We start from the raw sequence: 13,608 nt of genomic DNA, 5'->3' as shown, positions 1-13,608 counted from the left end.
GGAATGTTTTTTAGTGTACAGATTTAGGACAACAATGTGCAAATGGTGCTTGGGGTTAGTATTGCCTTCTTAGTGATTGTGCTTATCCAGCACGCTTTTGGATGCTACTTCCTTTAAAGGGTAGTAAAGATGGGTTATCTTTAGAACGTTACGGTTGGAACTATATACAATCAAGTAGTCGTATGTTAGTTGAAAGAGCCTTTGGAATCCTTAAAGCTCATTTTCGCATATTATTAAAGAGGTGTGATATGCTCTTGCAAAATGTCCCAAAGATGATAGTAGCATGCCTTGTTTTACATAATATGTGCATTGTACATGGAGACAATTTTGATGATGCATGGATACGCGAAGCTACAACAGAGCTAGAGAGAGATAGTAATGCACGTGGATGACCAAAATAGTGTGAGGAATGAACTTGCAGAGGTTGCTACATTAATCACCACAAACACTGCACAAGTAGTTCAACGAGTGCAGTGAGCAACACCAATAAATTATGTTAATTTTAGTGTGTTAGTTATTGCTTGATTAATGATTGAGTGTGTCACTTGATTAATTGGTATCTTAATTTGGAAGTGCTCAGCGGATAGATTTGGGCAGTGTGCAAACAATAGTAGATAGGTAGCAGATAGACAATTGTTGTGCAAAAAAATTGTCCGTCACCCAATGTGTAAAGGGGTGGTAGCAGCCCAGTTCCAATTTTCTTATTCCCACAAACTAGGCACAATCTGGGCAGGTAGTGGCAATGTGTAACCATCTTAAAAATAGGAGCTTGGCGACACAATTAACTTCCTTGTATTTAGTTTTTTTTGTGTGTGCGCTTTTTTGCTTGATATAGATGTAGATGTAGATTATAGCCTTAATAGGGTTCATCATTAAAAAAAGAATAGAAAAAATCTAGGAAAAAAATGATTTAAAAAAGACCCTCCTTTGGTTGCACGTGCAATGAGAAAAAGAACAAAAACTATGGGAAATGTAGTAAAAAAATTACTGGAATTTACCAAGTTTAAGATTTCTCTTTGAATGCAGATAAATTGCTTTTATAATAAAGCTAATAATCTGCCGGATATAACCTTGGAAAGTGACCATATCTTCTAAATTTCAAGTTCTCTTGATTTTTTTCGGATAGAAGGGCTGAGTCTGACCCTTGAGGTAGAAAATCATTTGGAAGCTAGAATTCCTTGGAGAAAAGGAGATATTACCTCGGAAGTCTGGATGTAGGCGCCAGGGAAGGCTGCACGTCAGAGAAAAGAGGCCACGGAAGGCGACATGCAAACGGGAAAAGGAGTTTTCAGATCTACGATTTTCGCTTTTCCCAGATCTACTAATTGTTTTTTAAAAAGAAAATACGATCCCATTTCTAGCAGTTTATTACATACCCTCAACAGCATCCCAGTGACGCGAGTAGTAGGCTGATGGTGATGAGATAGATGGGCGGAAGGTGCAGTCACTCGCCCATTTCTTATACACACAGATCGTGAAGAGAGACATACTCTCTTCTGTCTTCTGTCTTTTGCTGATACGCTTGTCACGACGGACTCTGAGTTGCCACCACTCACTTCAGAGCTTGATCTCTCCTCTTCCATTCTTCTGCCTTATTGAAACCAGGTAATCCCACCAATCCATGCTTCCCTAGTGTTCTGTCAACAATACTTTAATCATGGAACATATGCAGTTTGTAGGACATTAGCTATTGAGCTGCTGCAAACCTGACATCTCTGGATCTGATACGTGCTGCTGATTTGAGCAGGTGTTAGAAATGTATGTGCGGTTTTATTGCCGATCTAATGCTCAATCGTGAAAATCCAGTTAGGCTTCAAATGCATTGTAGCATATTTTTAGCTGTTTTTTGAGGTCTCGAAAAACTGTTTCACTGTAAGCTCTCAAGGAAGTTGGTAAGCAACTAAAGACCAAGGTAAAGTGTGGCTTGTATGTTCGTGTTTATGATTGGAACTTGTGCCTGCTGCAGCAATTTTGCTCTTGTTGCTGTTGTTTTTCTTGGTCATTTTGCAGCTCAATACTGGTTTGTTGAAATGAAAGCTTATTACAAGCTTTCCCTTACTCACTCTTGCAAATTCACCGCTTGTGTGTGTTCCAGCATACGAAAGTGCCAAGATGGGGGGTCGGAAGCCTGGAGTAATTGCCTTGTTTGATGTTGATGGGACTCTCACTTTACCAAGAAAGGTAAATGATATTGATCACATGTCACACAAGAAGTTGCAGTCTACACCCCCTACATTTGTGTGCATGTATATCTGGCCAATGCATGGACCTTCCCTTAATTGCCTGAAGCATTATTTCATCTATTTGGTGCGTTTGATGCAGAATTTAGCTTCTTGAGGTAGGCATTATGTTCTTAGTTGTTCAAGAGTCTGGCTGCACATGTATGCGAACTGATCTGAGCATCCCATGTATCATACTGATAGGTTGCAACTGAGGAGATGCTGAGATTTCTACAAAACTTACGGCAGGTACATCTTGTTATGCTTGCTTGGGCTGATGTATGAGTCTTTTTTAATTGTACATATAGTTAGGTTAAGTGCTTTTTTCTTATCACCTAGCTTGTATGCACTGCCATGGTGCATTAAGAAATGCATATGTGCAATTACGTAGAGGAACAATGTTGATTATAGATGAGGGCAACATGCTGCTAGATGATATCTTTCTTTCAAAACAGCTGAGGTCAAGCAAGCTGGATCGCTTGATGTCAGTTCCTTTTGGCAGAGTCGATACTTTGACTTTAAAATAGAGCAGGTTGAGTATAAAGTATACCCAAGTTGAATCTACATGTGTGTTTTTGTGGTTGGGATGAACTATCTCAATGGGATGGGCTAGGGTTAGCGAATAAGTGTAAGAGGTTTCTCATCTTCTTTTCATCCATAGGCATGTCAGAATGGCAGTGGAAGAAGGGACATGATCACCTACACTTAATCTCTAATGATAAATGGCTCTAAGAAAATCCTCAAGCAGAACATGTATTTGGCATCCCCTCTGAATCTCCACAACATATTAACATGAATACAAAACCCTAGAAAGAACGATAATAGCCATCATGCTTTTGCTATATAATGGTACGGTTGACAAGGATGAATAGGCTGGTTGGCTGTGTAAGGCAATGAGAGTAAGCCACAAAGCTCTAGGACCAGGGTAGAGGTGGCTGAAAGCATGGGTGTTGGAGTGTGTTGGATTAGAATGGATCCCAAAAAGCAGCCACAGTCTGATGAAAATGTGGCAGCAGTGAAGTCAACCTAGATGGCTGAAAATGCAGATATAGCTGGATGGATGATGACGTCAGTTGACCGGCAGCAGCAGGGCAGCTTGCGTGACAGCAAAAAAATAGATGTAAATGTGGTGTTGATGATGACAGCAGCAATTCACACAAGTAGATAGGCAGGCAACTAGCAGTGTGGCCTATCTTGGGATCGAGCTAAAAAATGCATCATAAACTGATTAGCTCATTAAAACAGCCCCAAAACATGATTATTACTAAACTTCCATTAAATTGAACGCTTTCGTAGAGATTGTTTGTGTCCCATAAGCCAAACCCGAATTGGGGAGGATCCACTCATCTATAAATAGATGGGCAGCATATCCTCCTTGGAGTGAGGGTAAGCCTACCATGAAATCCATGATGCTAATGAATTCCCATTTCATTTGAGGAACATCGAGTGGTCAAAGTGTTTCTGGCATCTCGACATGTTGTGCCTTCACTCTTTTTGGTAGCTTAGGTATTTAGTGACATACGTAAGTACATCAACTCTTAGCTTCTCCCAATGGTAACTCCTCCTAACTATGTTGAGTGTCTTGGCACAGCCAGGGTGTCTTGAAAATGGGAAATTGTGGTTGGAATGCGTAGCCTTCTTTTCACAGAAACAGGAAATAGCCATTCCGGCTTGCAGGAACGGCCTTACACGTTCCAAACCCTCTGAGGAGGTGAAACGGCTAGGGAACGTTCCTTGTTATTCCCTGGCCCATTCCTTGCCTTTCCCAGGCTTGTTCCTTGCCGTTTCCTTGGTGGTTCCATGTTTGGAACGGTTGTTTTAGGCCTGCTGACAAAAAATTGATGTCTCTCCTACTTTTTCTACTTGTGTCACACTCCTTTTGCCACCTGTTCATCCATCTCCATTGCCTAATGTGCACCTACTAATCTCTTCCCCCCATCAAATTTCAGCCCTATCCTCAATTTCAAGGTAATCACCCATTTATATTGTCTAATTTCAAGGGAAATTGGGGTAATTAGGGCATTTGGGGCAATTTGGAGCCATGGGGGTAATGGAGTTAATTTTGGGACATTTGGGTCAATTTGGAGTGTTGAGGGGTATTGGGCAATTAGAGGGACATTTTGGGCATTTGGAAATTTGTGACATTTTGGGGCGTTGAGAGAAATTTGGGGCAATTTTGGGATATATAAGTCAATTTGGGTGATTTGTAGCATTGGGGGACTATTGGGGCAAGTTGTGGCAATTTTGACCAATTTGGGGCAACTTGTGTCATGTAGGGTATATTTGGGGCACTTAAAACATTTGCTGTTTCCCTTGTTCCCGTTCTTGTTTCTTGACCTTGGGTGTTCCTCTCGTTCTAGGAGGTCCTGTTCCCGTTCCGAGTGACAATCTCATATTAAGTCAGGTTGAGTGAAGATCCATTTGAGACTTTTATGATTAATTACTAGAGTGGACTTCTTTCCAACCAAGTAATGTCTCCAAAGTTTAAGAGCATAAATTATAGCTAATAATTCTAAATCAAGGGTAGCATAATTTCTTTTATGTGTATTTAGCTTCCTTGAGGAGTAGGCCACATGATGTCCCTCTTGTGTAAGCAGGATCCACTCATCTATAAATAGACAAGCTCTCCACCACTCAGGCTTATCCTTGGAACTCGTGAACGCAACAATGTAACCACTTGGATGTGATGGCAGCTAATCGCCAAAGGCTATAGGAAGGTGGGTGACAATAGAGAAAGGTGAGTCTAATGCCGAATGGGCCTGCATTGCGCAAAACGCCACGTGGCTGATGCTCTAAAGGAGGCGGATTAGGAGGGCAGCCTACATAAACTGCAAAAGTAATTGTCTGGGAGCTGTAGGAGTGGTCGCCAACAGCAAGGAGCAAATAGCAGCAACAATAGAGAGGGTGATTGGGGCTGTAGACAATGTGACAATAGTCATTTGTGGCTGGATAGGAAGAGGGCCGATGGCTGAAATCTGCACGATGCATTTTGGTTCCAGCTTCTTGTTAGGTTAGGATTTAACAGCATGTGCACACACACACACACACACACACACACACACTCAGTGAACAAGTGAACGAGAGCAGAAAGTGCTAGAATGTCAGGTCCACTATGTGAGATTAATTTGAAAGTACAATCCTTAAGGTACTAAGTACTGCACCTACTAATGGGTGCTCACATGGGGAAAAAAACCACTCTAGCTAGAAGGTAAAAAGTGCCTATGGATAAGAGAGTGTTCAGACCATAATTTAGGAGAAACATAGCAAGAGTAACAAACCCCCCTTGAGTGAATGATGTGAACATATACAAGGAATAGGAATATTAATTCCCAAATGGTATCAAGCCTAGAGCCTTGCGAAAGGCTTCAAACTTCTCTCTAGAGAGAGCTTTCGTAAACACATCTACCAAGTTGTCCTGTGTAGGGACATAGGCCAAGTCAATCTCCCTTGCATGGAGCCTCTCTTTGACATAATGATAATGCATCTCAATGTGCTTAGTGCGATCATGAAAAACTAGATTCCTTGCAATTGCCTTGGCACTTTGACTATTAGTATAGATAGGAGTGGATCATTGGTGTCCAACACTAAGATTGACCAAAAGGTGTTTGAGCCATACACATTCCAATGTAGTTGTAAATGCTGCCATGTATTTAGCTTCACAGCTAGAGCTAGACGTGGCCATTGTAGACTGCTTCTTGCTCAACCAAGAAATACATGAATCACCAAGCATGAAATAATTACCACTAGTGGACACCCTGGTGTCAAAACAGCAAGCTCAATCATTGTTTGTGAATGTATGCAAGCAAAGAGAAGTGCCTTAAGGATAAAAAAGATCCAATGTTTGAGTGCCTTTGAGATAATGAAAGACATGTTTAACTGCTTGCCAATGTGTAATACCAGGGCTATGCATAAAATGTGCCAACTAAGAGAGCCCAAACTGAATATTCAGCCATGTATCACACAAATACAATAAACAACTAACAACTTGCTGATAAAGAGAAGCATCGAATGGTTCTCTTGCATCCTCAAGTGTAAACTTGTGTCATGTCTCAATGGGAGTAGAGATAGACTTGTAGTCTTACATTTGAAAATGCTCAAGAAGTTGTCCAAGTATTTAGATTGATGCAAAATAATGCCCCCCTTAATTCTTGTAAATTGTATGCCAAGATAGTAGTGCAAGTAGCCAAGATTGTCACATCAAAAGCATTCTGCAATTCAACTTTTAAGGCTGGAATCTGTGCTTCATGAGGTCCATTCAACAATGTGTAATCCACATAAAGAATAAGCATCAAAAGATTATTCCCATTTTTGCGGACATGAAGCGTGCTTTTAGTGTGTGAATTACTAAAGCCAAGAGCAATCAAGTATGCATGTATCTTTTCATACTATGCCCTAGGTGCCTGCTTTAAACCATAAAGGGCCTTATGCAAAGGGCACACTTTGCTTTCTGACCCTTTTTGAACAAAGCCAAGAGGTTGAGTGACATAAACCTCTTTATGAAGATCACCCTTCAAAAAAGTAGTCTTCACATCCAACTGATGCACATGCCAATCATAATGAGCATCCAAAGTGATGACACTGCGAATGGTGGTTATACGTGAAGTGGATACAAATGTCTCATCATAGTCAATCCCATGCTATTGGGCATGCCCTTTGGCAACAAGATATGCCTTGTAGTGATCAATACTACCATCAGATCTACGCTTTAATTTGTAAACCCACTTTGTGCCTATATCACGCTTGCCAACATGCAAGTCACATAACTCCCATGTGCCATTATTATGAATAGAGTCCATTTTTGATTGCATAGCTGCTATTCAATGTTCATTTTGCAAAGCATCATGTAAAGAGATAGGTTCCTCATTGCATGCAGTCGCCATGAGTGCTTGTGCAACGAAGTTGCCCTGTGCATGGCAAGTGGCTGCTCTAGTTGTACCGGGAAGTGGAAGGGACTGTTTACTGTCCCATAATGTATGTAACAACCATCTAGGGACTATTTTAGCTTCCTGAATAGCAGCGCTCTCATCGGCCACTTCATAATCAGCAATGTCTTGATCAATGGGCTGAAAATTAGGCTATTGTTCAGCATGTGTTTGCTATCGATTTTGTTGTTGTACACCCTCAATAGGTTGCTGACATTGACCAAAATCAGATGTACTTTGCTGAAACCATGGCAACAAATAGTCAAACATGTCTATAGACCCCACATGGGGCTGATTTTTGCAGTCCATGAAGGGCTGACCAGCATGTTCAGCGAATACCACATCTCAATTAACAAAAAATCTTATTGGTTCATTTGACAGCCTTGTCTTGGAGTTTATGTCTTCGTGGTTGTCGCACCAAAGCATATACCAAATAACCAAAGACACGAATATGTGACACCACTGGTTTGTGGCCATTCCAAGCCTCATAGGTATATTCAGCCAATGCTTTATTGGGGCTGCAATTCAGCACATACACTGCACACATAATTGCATTAAGCCAAAACTTTGGCAGCAGCTTATTGTGTGACAGCATATAATGTGCCATTTCCATCAAAGTGCGATTTTTTCATTCAGCCATATTGTTTTGTTGAGGTGTGTAAGGCGTAGTACATTGATGTATAATGCCCCTTTCAACCAAAAAAGTGTTGAACTCTCATGACATGTATTCCCCCCCTCGATCGGTACGTAGTGTAATTAGCTTGCATCCATTGCCATTTTCAACCAAGGCCAAGAAGGTTTTAAAGCACTCAAAACACTTCTGATTTGTGCCTTGGCCCTCAAAGCATATGCCCAACAATGATGAGTCATGTCATCAATGAAGGTAGCAAAGTACAAATATCTTGTGATGGATTTGACATGCATGGGTCCACAAACATCACTATGCACAAGTTGTGATTTTTGATCAGCATGCATAGATCCACCTTTGGGAAACGAAGCACGATGCATTTTGCCAAGTATACAACTTTCACATATAGTGTGAGTAGGTGCTTTTCACGGAGGGGACCAGCAAAACATTCGAGAGCATTTTTGCTCACTTCTGATCTTTTGTTGAATGATAGCTTGAAGTACTTTCTCAAGTCACACTTCTCCCTCATGAATCTACTATCCTCTCCAACCGAGAGTGAGAATTCACCAGTGGCTATCAGCAATAGAAGCATCTCACCTTTTCTTGGAGATTCTACAAGACAAACATCAGCCATTCCGAACCGAGGATCTTGACCTAGGGAGTTATAAGCAAAGATGTCTGGGGATCACCAATCATGCTGAGACATCAGCAAAACAATCCTACTAGGAATTGCACAATGTAGTTGCTATTGTGCAGACTATAGATAGTACTAGTCTTATGGATAGGGCTAGAAGTAAGCAGTAAAGTAGCATTTAACAAACATTGGTAGCATTTTTGATCGTTCAAAAGTGGCTTTAAGTTAGGTGCAGTTTTCAAATGGCGACAACAGGCTATTTATTTTCTGGTTGTACTAGAAGGAAGAAACAAAGAAAGGTATAATCTGTATTAAGAGCTGTCAAAACAATTGTAAGACAATATGAATGTGATCATAACATGCTTTGACAGGAGGTATTGGCATCATTACTGCAAACCGATGTTATATTTGTGTTTTGTAATGTAAAAAAAGGTTTGTTGTGAATGTGGAACAATCCTTAGGAAATCGTGTAAGTTGTTCTTGTCACTCAGTTTCACTTTTGGAATTCAGGTAGTAGCTGTTGGTGTTGTTGGTGGCTCAGACCTTTCTAAGATACAAGAGCAACTTGGGAAATCTGGTAATGCCAAGTGCTTTTTTGTCGAAGTTATAGAGCCTTATAGTCTGGTTTCTTTTGAGAGACTTGTACTATCAGGGACCTAATATTATCTAGAAGCATTTATACTTGTGAAAAAAACAAAGAAAATACTAGCTCCTAACATCATCTAGAAATTCTTACTGATTTTAAATGTCAACCATTATGCCAATGAATCAGCAAAACAGAAGCATGAGACCAAGTGTCTCTAACTAAAATTTCTGCCACCATGCACATCAGTGTCTGTCTTGAATAATAGTGCAGGCGCCCAATGTTGTTGTGCAGTTTACATACTGTTTTAATTAGTGCTCTAGTGATAGCTTCGGTTTTTTGAGCACCAGTTTTGAGACCATGTGAGGATGCATTGGGTTTGCAAATAGAATACATATTGTATAAACAACAAAATGACTGACAAATGAACTCAGAAATGCAAATTGAGTATATAGATACATGTGATACAAGGAATGCTCAAGGGCTAGAGGGCTCCCCAACAGCAATTGTCTCTCAAGGGTGTGGACTGAGGGATGTTGAAGAAGTGTGCTGCACCTTGACAGATCCCAAACACAACAGACCATCAAACTTGATGTTGAAAGGTGAAGAAAATGGTATGCACAGCAGTGTGGTGGCAAAATGCAGCCAAAGGCTGCAGTCTTTGGGCAGAGGAAGGCAGTGCAGACTGAAAACACAGCAGCTATTTGACCAAAAGAGGATGCTGAGGCTGAAATGCGCAGCAGGGAATGAGACCTTGCACCAGTGCTGCACTAGCAGGATGCTGCAAAAGATTGCCAGATGGATGGATGCAAATGCCAGGGCATGCTGTGCAACATGCAGCTGATGAGGATGAAGACCAGCAGCAGGGCAGCCTGAAATGATGATGATCAGAAGCTGCAGTGAGTTCTCTTTCTAGCATGCTGAAATAATGATGGATGAGGCAGGAAGGAGGGTACTAATGGGGGCTGATAGGAAATGCAGTTGATGGTGATAGCAATGACAGCAAGGGTGATAGCAAGCTGTTGATGAAAGAGTTGAAAATAGGGATGAAATGTGTGGCCCACCCATGGTCCCCTTTTATAGAACTTTTTGAGCCAGTTGTCCTACCAATATTCTGAAGTGGTGGTCTTTGTAATAAATTTTCTAGAAGTTCAGTTTGGGTTGTATGAGAGTTAAAGGAATAAACCAATAATTTGAGGTTAACTTAGGCTAATATCTTAGGTAGCTTAACAAGGACTGCATTCAGGGTATCACGACTTACTGCGCGTGCGCGCGCACACACACACACACGCACCCACACCTACACCCACATCCACACAACCCTTCATGTACATACATATTACATATGTGCATTGTGTTTGTGTGGAGAGAGAGAGAGAGAGAGAGAGAGAGAGAGAGAGAGAGAGAGAGAGAGAGAGAGTTTATACCCCATGTATAAACTCTCTCTCTCTTTTTTGTGTTTCTGTCTTAGCTGACCTGATGGTCTGATGTAAATATTGCTACTTAATTCAATTATCTTCACGAAAAAAAAAGGAGAGAGTTTATATGATGCTCTTGTTGCAGTGATTTCGGACTATGACTATGTCTTCTCTGAAAATGGGTTGATTGCACACAAGGATGGGCAACTTATAGGGAGTACGGTAATGTCCATTTTAAAATGCATGATTATTACTGGTCTCATGTTGTGAAAACCTTCAGAAGAAAAGTTATCCAAGTTTTTGCTTCTTGTATTTACAGAGCTTGAAGACATTTCTTGGAGAAGAAAAACTTAAGGTTAGACTCTTGTCACATATTTTACTGGCCTGCTTCATATTATACCATATTTACAAGTTGATTGTGCAGGAATTCATTAACTTCACATTGCATTACATTGCCGACCTGGACATTCCCATCAAAAGGTCAGTGCTGATGTCCCATTTTGACCTGATTCTGCAAACACATGAGAGAGAGCTGGGCTGGGGAATGATTGTTTCCTCATGTTTGAAATAATAAGAGATTGAATCAGAGCTTCAAACTGTCCTTTATTTCTGTGCATCCAGGGGAACATTCATTGAATTCAGATCTGGCATGCTTAATGTATCACCGATAGGTCGGAACTGTAGTCAAGAAGAACGTGATGAGTTTGAGCAGTATGACAAGGTAATGCCATATGAATTTATCATTGTTTGAATTGCTTTTGGTTCTTCAAAACACATGGTAAAAATATAGTTTGATTCTTCTTCCAGGTGCATCATATTCGGGAAACCATGGTAACTCTGTTGCGAGAAAGATTCTCTCATCTTAATCTCACTTTCTCAATTGGAGGGGAGATTAGCTTTGATGTAAGCTGATCTGCTATAAATCTTACCTTATATTTCAAGCATTGGTGTCTTTGGATGCTTATACTGGTTATATCATGCAGGTCTTCCCAAAAGGTTGGGATAAAACTTACTGCTTGACGTATATTGAGAACGATTTCACTGAAATCCACTTTTTTGGAGATAAGACGTACAAGGTAGCACTTGTTTTTTCACTTACTCTTTCTCTGTCTGTATGCTATGACTTACTTTTGAAAGGGGGTCTAAACGGTTGAGTTACATGTTCTGTTTTTCTGAAACAGGGAGGAAATGATTATGAAATCTTCTTATCAAGCAGGACTGTCGGTCACACTGGTATATCAGGCTTGCCAGATAGTTTATTATTAGGCAGAAATGCTGTTTCAAAATCTAGTCTGTTTTTCACAGCTTTTGCCTGACTCACTTTGCTTTTATCTGTGCAGTAACCAGTCCTGATGATACACGTAAACAATGTGAAGATCTCTTTTTGCCTCTATAATCATCCATATTTGAAATTTCAAGTATAGTATTGGCTCTTTTAGGGAGTGCTTTCCCACTCATTTGCCATTACAGATGGCTCCATTTGCAGAACTGCAATTAGCATGATCAGTTTTGGCATTATCAACTGATAATGCCAATGCTAATTTTAATGATGGACAGGACATTGATCCTTTTTAAAAGAAAGCAATAAATTTATGCAAGCATTTCCTCATGTTTACTGTCTTGGCAAAACACAAGTTTTTAAAGTCAGGTTAGTATATGTGCAGGTCTAGTTGTAAGACCTTGAAACTGCTTAATGTCCCTAATGGCTGCATGGAAATCAGTGCTGCCATTTTCAGAGGAGACGAGGATGAGATTGAGATAACAACTGAGGTCACATGTACATACGCTTTTTAGTAACGAGGCATAAAGGAGCTTGCTTGATTGATTCCAGAGATGTTACATCACCTGGTCTTGATATGATGGAAATTTGCTTGTCAATGTGCACAGGCCGAAACAGGAAAGAGAGGGACAGACACTTGAACAAGAAACGAGGTGAGCACTGGAACATGCCCTGAGATGAAGAGTGTGTACAAGGGGTTGCCTCTAGATAAATGCAGCAGTGCACTGAAACTCTAGAGAAAACACTCAAGTGTTGACCATTGGGTGCTAAAAAACAAGGGCCTCTGAAAAAGATAAGAACACTTCTAGGACATCCCAATGTTCACCCAGACTCTGTCCCAGCTCACACTTTGAAAATTGAGATGCCTCCTTGCATCTCCACGACAGTAACCGCATTAGCCAGAAACAGATGGGTTGTCCGCATAGCTGCTCTAAGCATTGCTCCCATGCGAGCCACTATGTTTTTCATCTAGCCCTATCATCAACTACTGTATCCCACATAAGCATGCATTGAGACTTACAAGAGGAGGCTCCTCTACAAGATCTATACAGAGGCCGGGAGTGAGTATGGTGGACGCTTCTAGGGCCCTTATCATCCTTGATATATAGTCTTTCTAGTCTTTTAGAGTCTTCCCATGGCCATTGGTAGTGGTCGTGAACCATGCATACCTATACTTTAGGATCACGTGTAGACATGATGTGATTCCCCCAGCGAGTTGTCCCCATTGAATCCTTAGATAGCACTTCACTAAATTGAGGAGTGCTTACTCGTATCGTCTTTATTGGAGCTTACAAGAGATGGATCCACACATGCACCTGGAGGAGCTCATTGCACAACTTGCTAGTGCATTTCATACCTCAACTGCTATGTACCTCTCCCATATATGACCCTATCGCACCCCACTGAGCAAGCATGTCCCACAAAATATGTGCCACGATGAGGAATGTAAGGAAACTCATCTTTGCCTCTAGCAAGGTGAAGTACGAGGGGCCTATACACATAGGCAACCACAGATCTTTCGGTGCCTAGTGCGGCAAAAAAAGAGGGCATTGATACAATACTCATTGCTAGACTCATATAGAGACCATAGGAGATGGAGGTCTTGGTTGAGATGAGATGGGGGTTACTTGTTGAGATATTTGCAATCACACCTAATGTAACCTCTTTGTATGAGCCAGTTTAGGCTGAAGACATGCAGGCTGCAAGAATCCCATATGCACAGAGAGGGAGACTGCTACCCATCTAACAACTATAAAGCATTGTACTTGACTACCACTTTTTCATATATGATAAATGCAATATCATGATGGTTTTCCATTTCAGTTAGTGTCTTGGTCATTGTTAGTCTTATACACAAGATTGTGTTTATGAGTCCAAGTCTCAATCTTGGAATCTAATTCACTTGTGTAACAGGTCAAGTCTTC

The 13,608-nt window shown here is 40.9% G+C and overlaps 1 protein-coding gene across 2 annotated transcripts; it reads left to right on the top strand.

Moving 5' to 3' along the window:
* The first annotated feature begins 1,162 nt into the window (after window positions 1-1,162).
* LOC148036922 (phosphomannomutase-like) lies at window positions 1,163-12,013 on the top strand. Of its 2 annotated transcripts, XM_087675845.1 has the most exons (13): window positions 1,163-1,605; window positions 1,748-1,912; window positions 2,096-2,181; window positions 2,424-2,468; window positions 8,914-8,980; window positions 10,550-10,626; window positions 10,724-10,759; window positions 10,829-10,884; window positions 11,026-11,125; window positions 11,212-11,307; window positions 11,388-11,480; window positions 11,586-11,637; window positions 11,745-12,013. In XM_087675845.1, the coding sequence occupies exons 3-13, from the start codon at window positions 2,113-2,115 to the stop codon at window positions 11,798-11,800; spliced, it is 747 nt and encodes a 248-aa protein (XP_087531971.1). In that variant the 5' UTR covers window positions 1,163-1,605; window positions 1,748-1,912; window positions 2,096-2,112; the 3' UTR covers window positions 11,801-12,013. The 2 variants fall into 2 exon arrangements, with proteins under 2 accessions (XP_087531971.1, XP_087531972.1); XM_087675846.1 differs by lacking the exon at window positions 1,748-1,912 and having other exon boundaries at window positions 1,164-1,605.
* Window positions 12,014-13,608: the final 1,595 nt, after the last annotated feature.

The sequence above is a fragment of the Lygodium microphyllum genome, chromosome 4, assembly GCF_053477565.2.
Source record: "Lygodium microphyllum isolate KBCC chromosome 4, Lygodium_microphyllum_v1.1.10, whole genome shotgun sequence".
NCBI lineage: Eukaryota > Viridiplantae > Streptophyta > Polypodiopsida > Schizaeales > Lygodiaceae > Lygodium > Lygodium microphyllum.
Note: the sequence above shows the minus strand (reverse complement) of the source record. Positions and strands in the feature narration are given on the sequence as shown.

Coding starts and splice junctions, on each gene's coding strand:
- LOC148036922 (XM_087675845.1), top strand. CDS start 2,113: ATGGGGGGTCGGAAGCCTGGAGTAATTGCCTTGTTTGATGTTGATGGG. Junction 10,760..10,828: donor TTGGAGAAGAAAAACTTAAG/GTTAGACTCTTG, acceptor TTGATTGTGCAG/GAATTCATTAACTTCACATT. Junction 11,126..11,211: donor AGTTTGAGCAGTATGACAAG/GTAATGCCATAT, acceptor TTCTTCTTCCAG/GTGCATCATATTCGGGAAAC.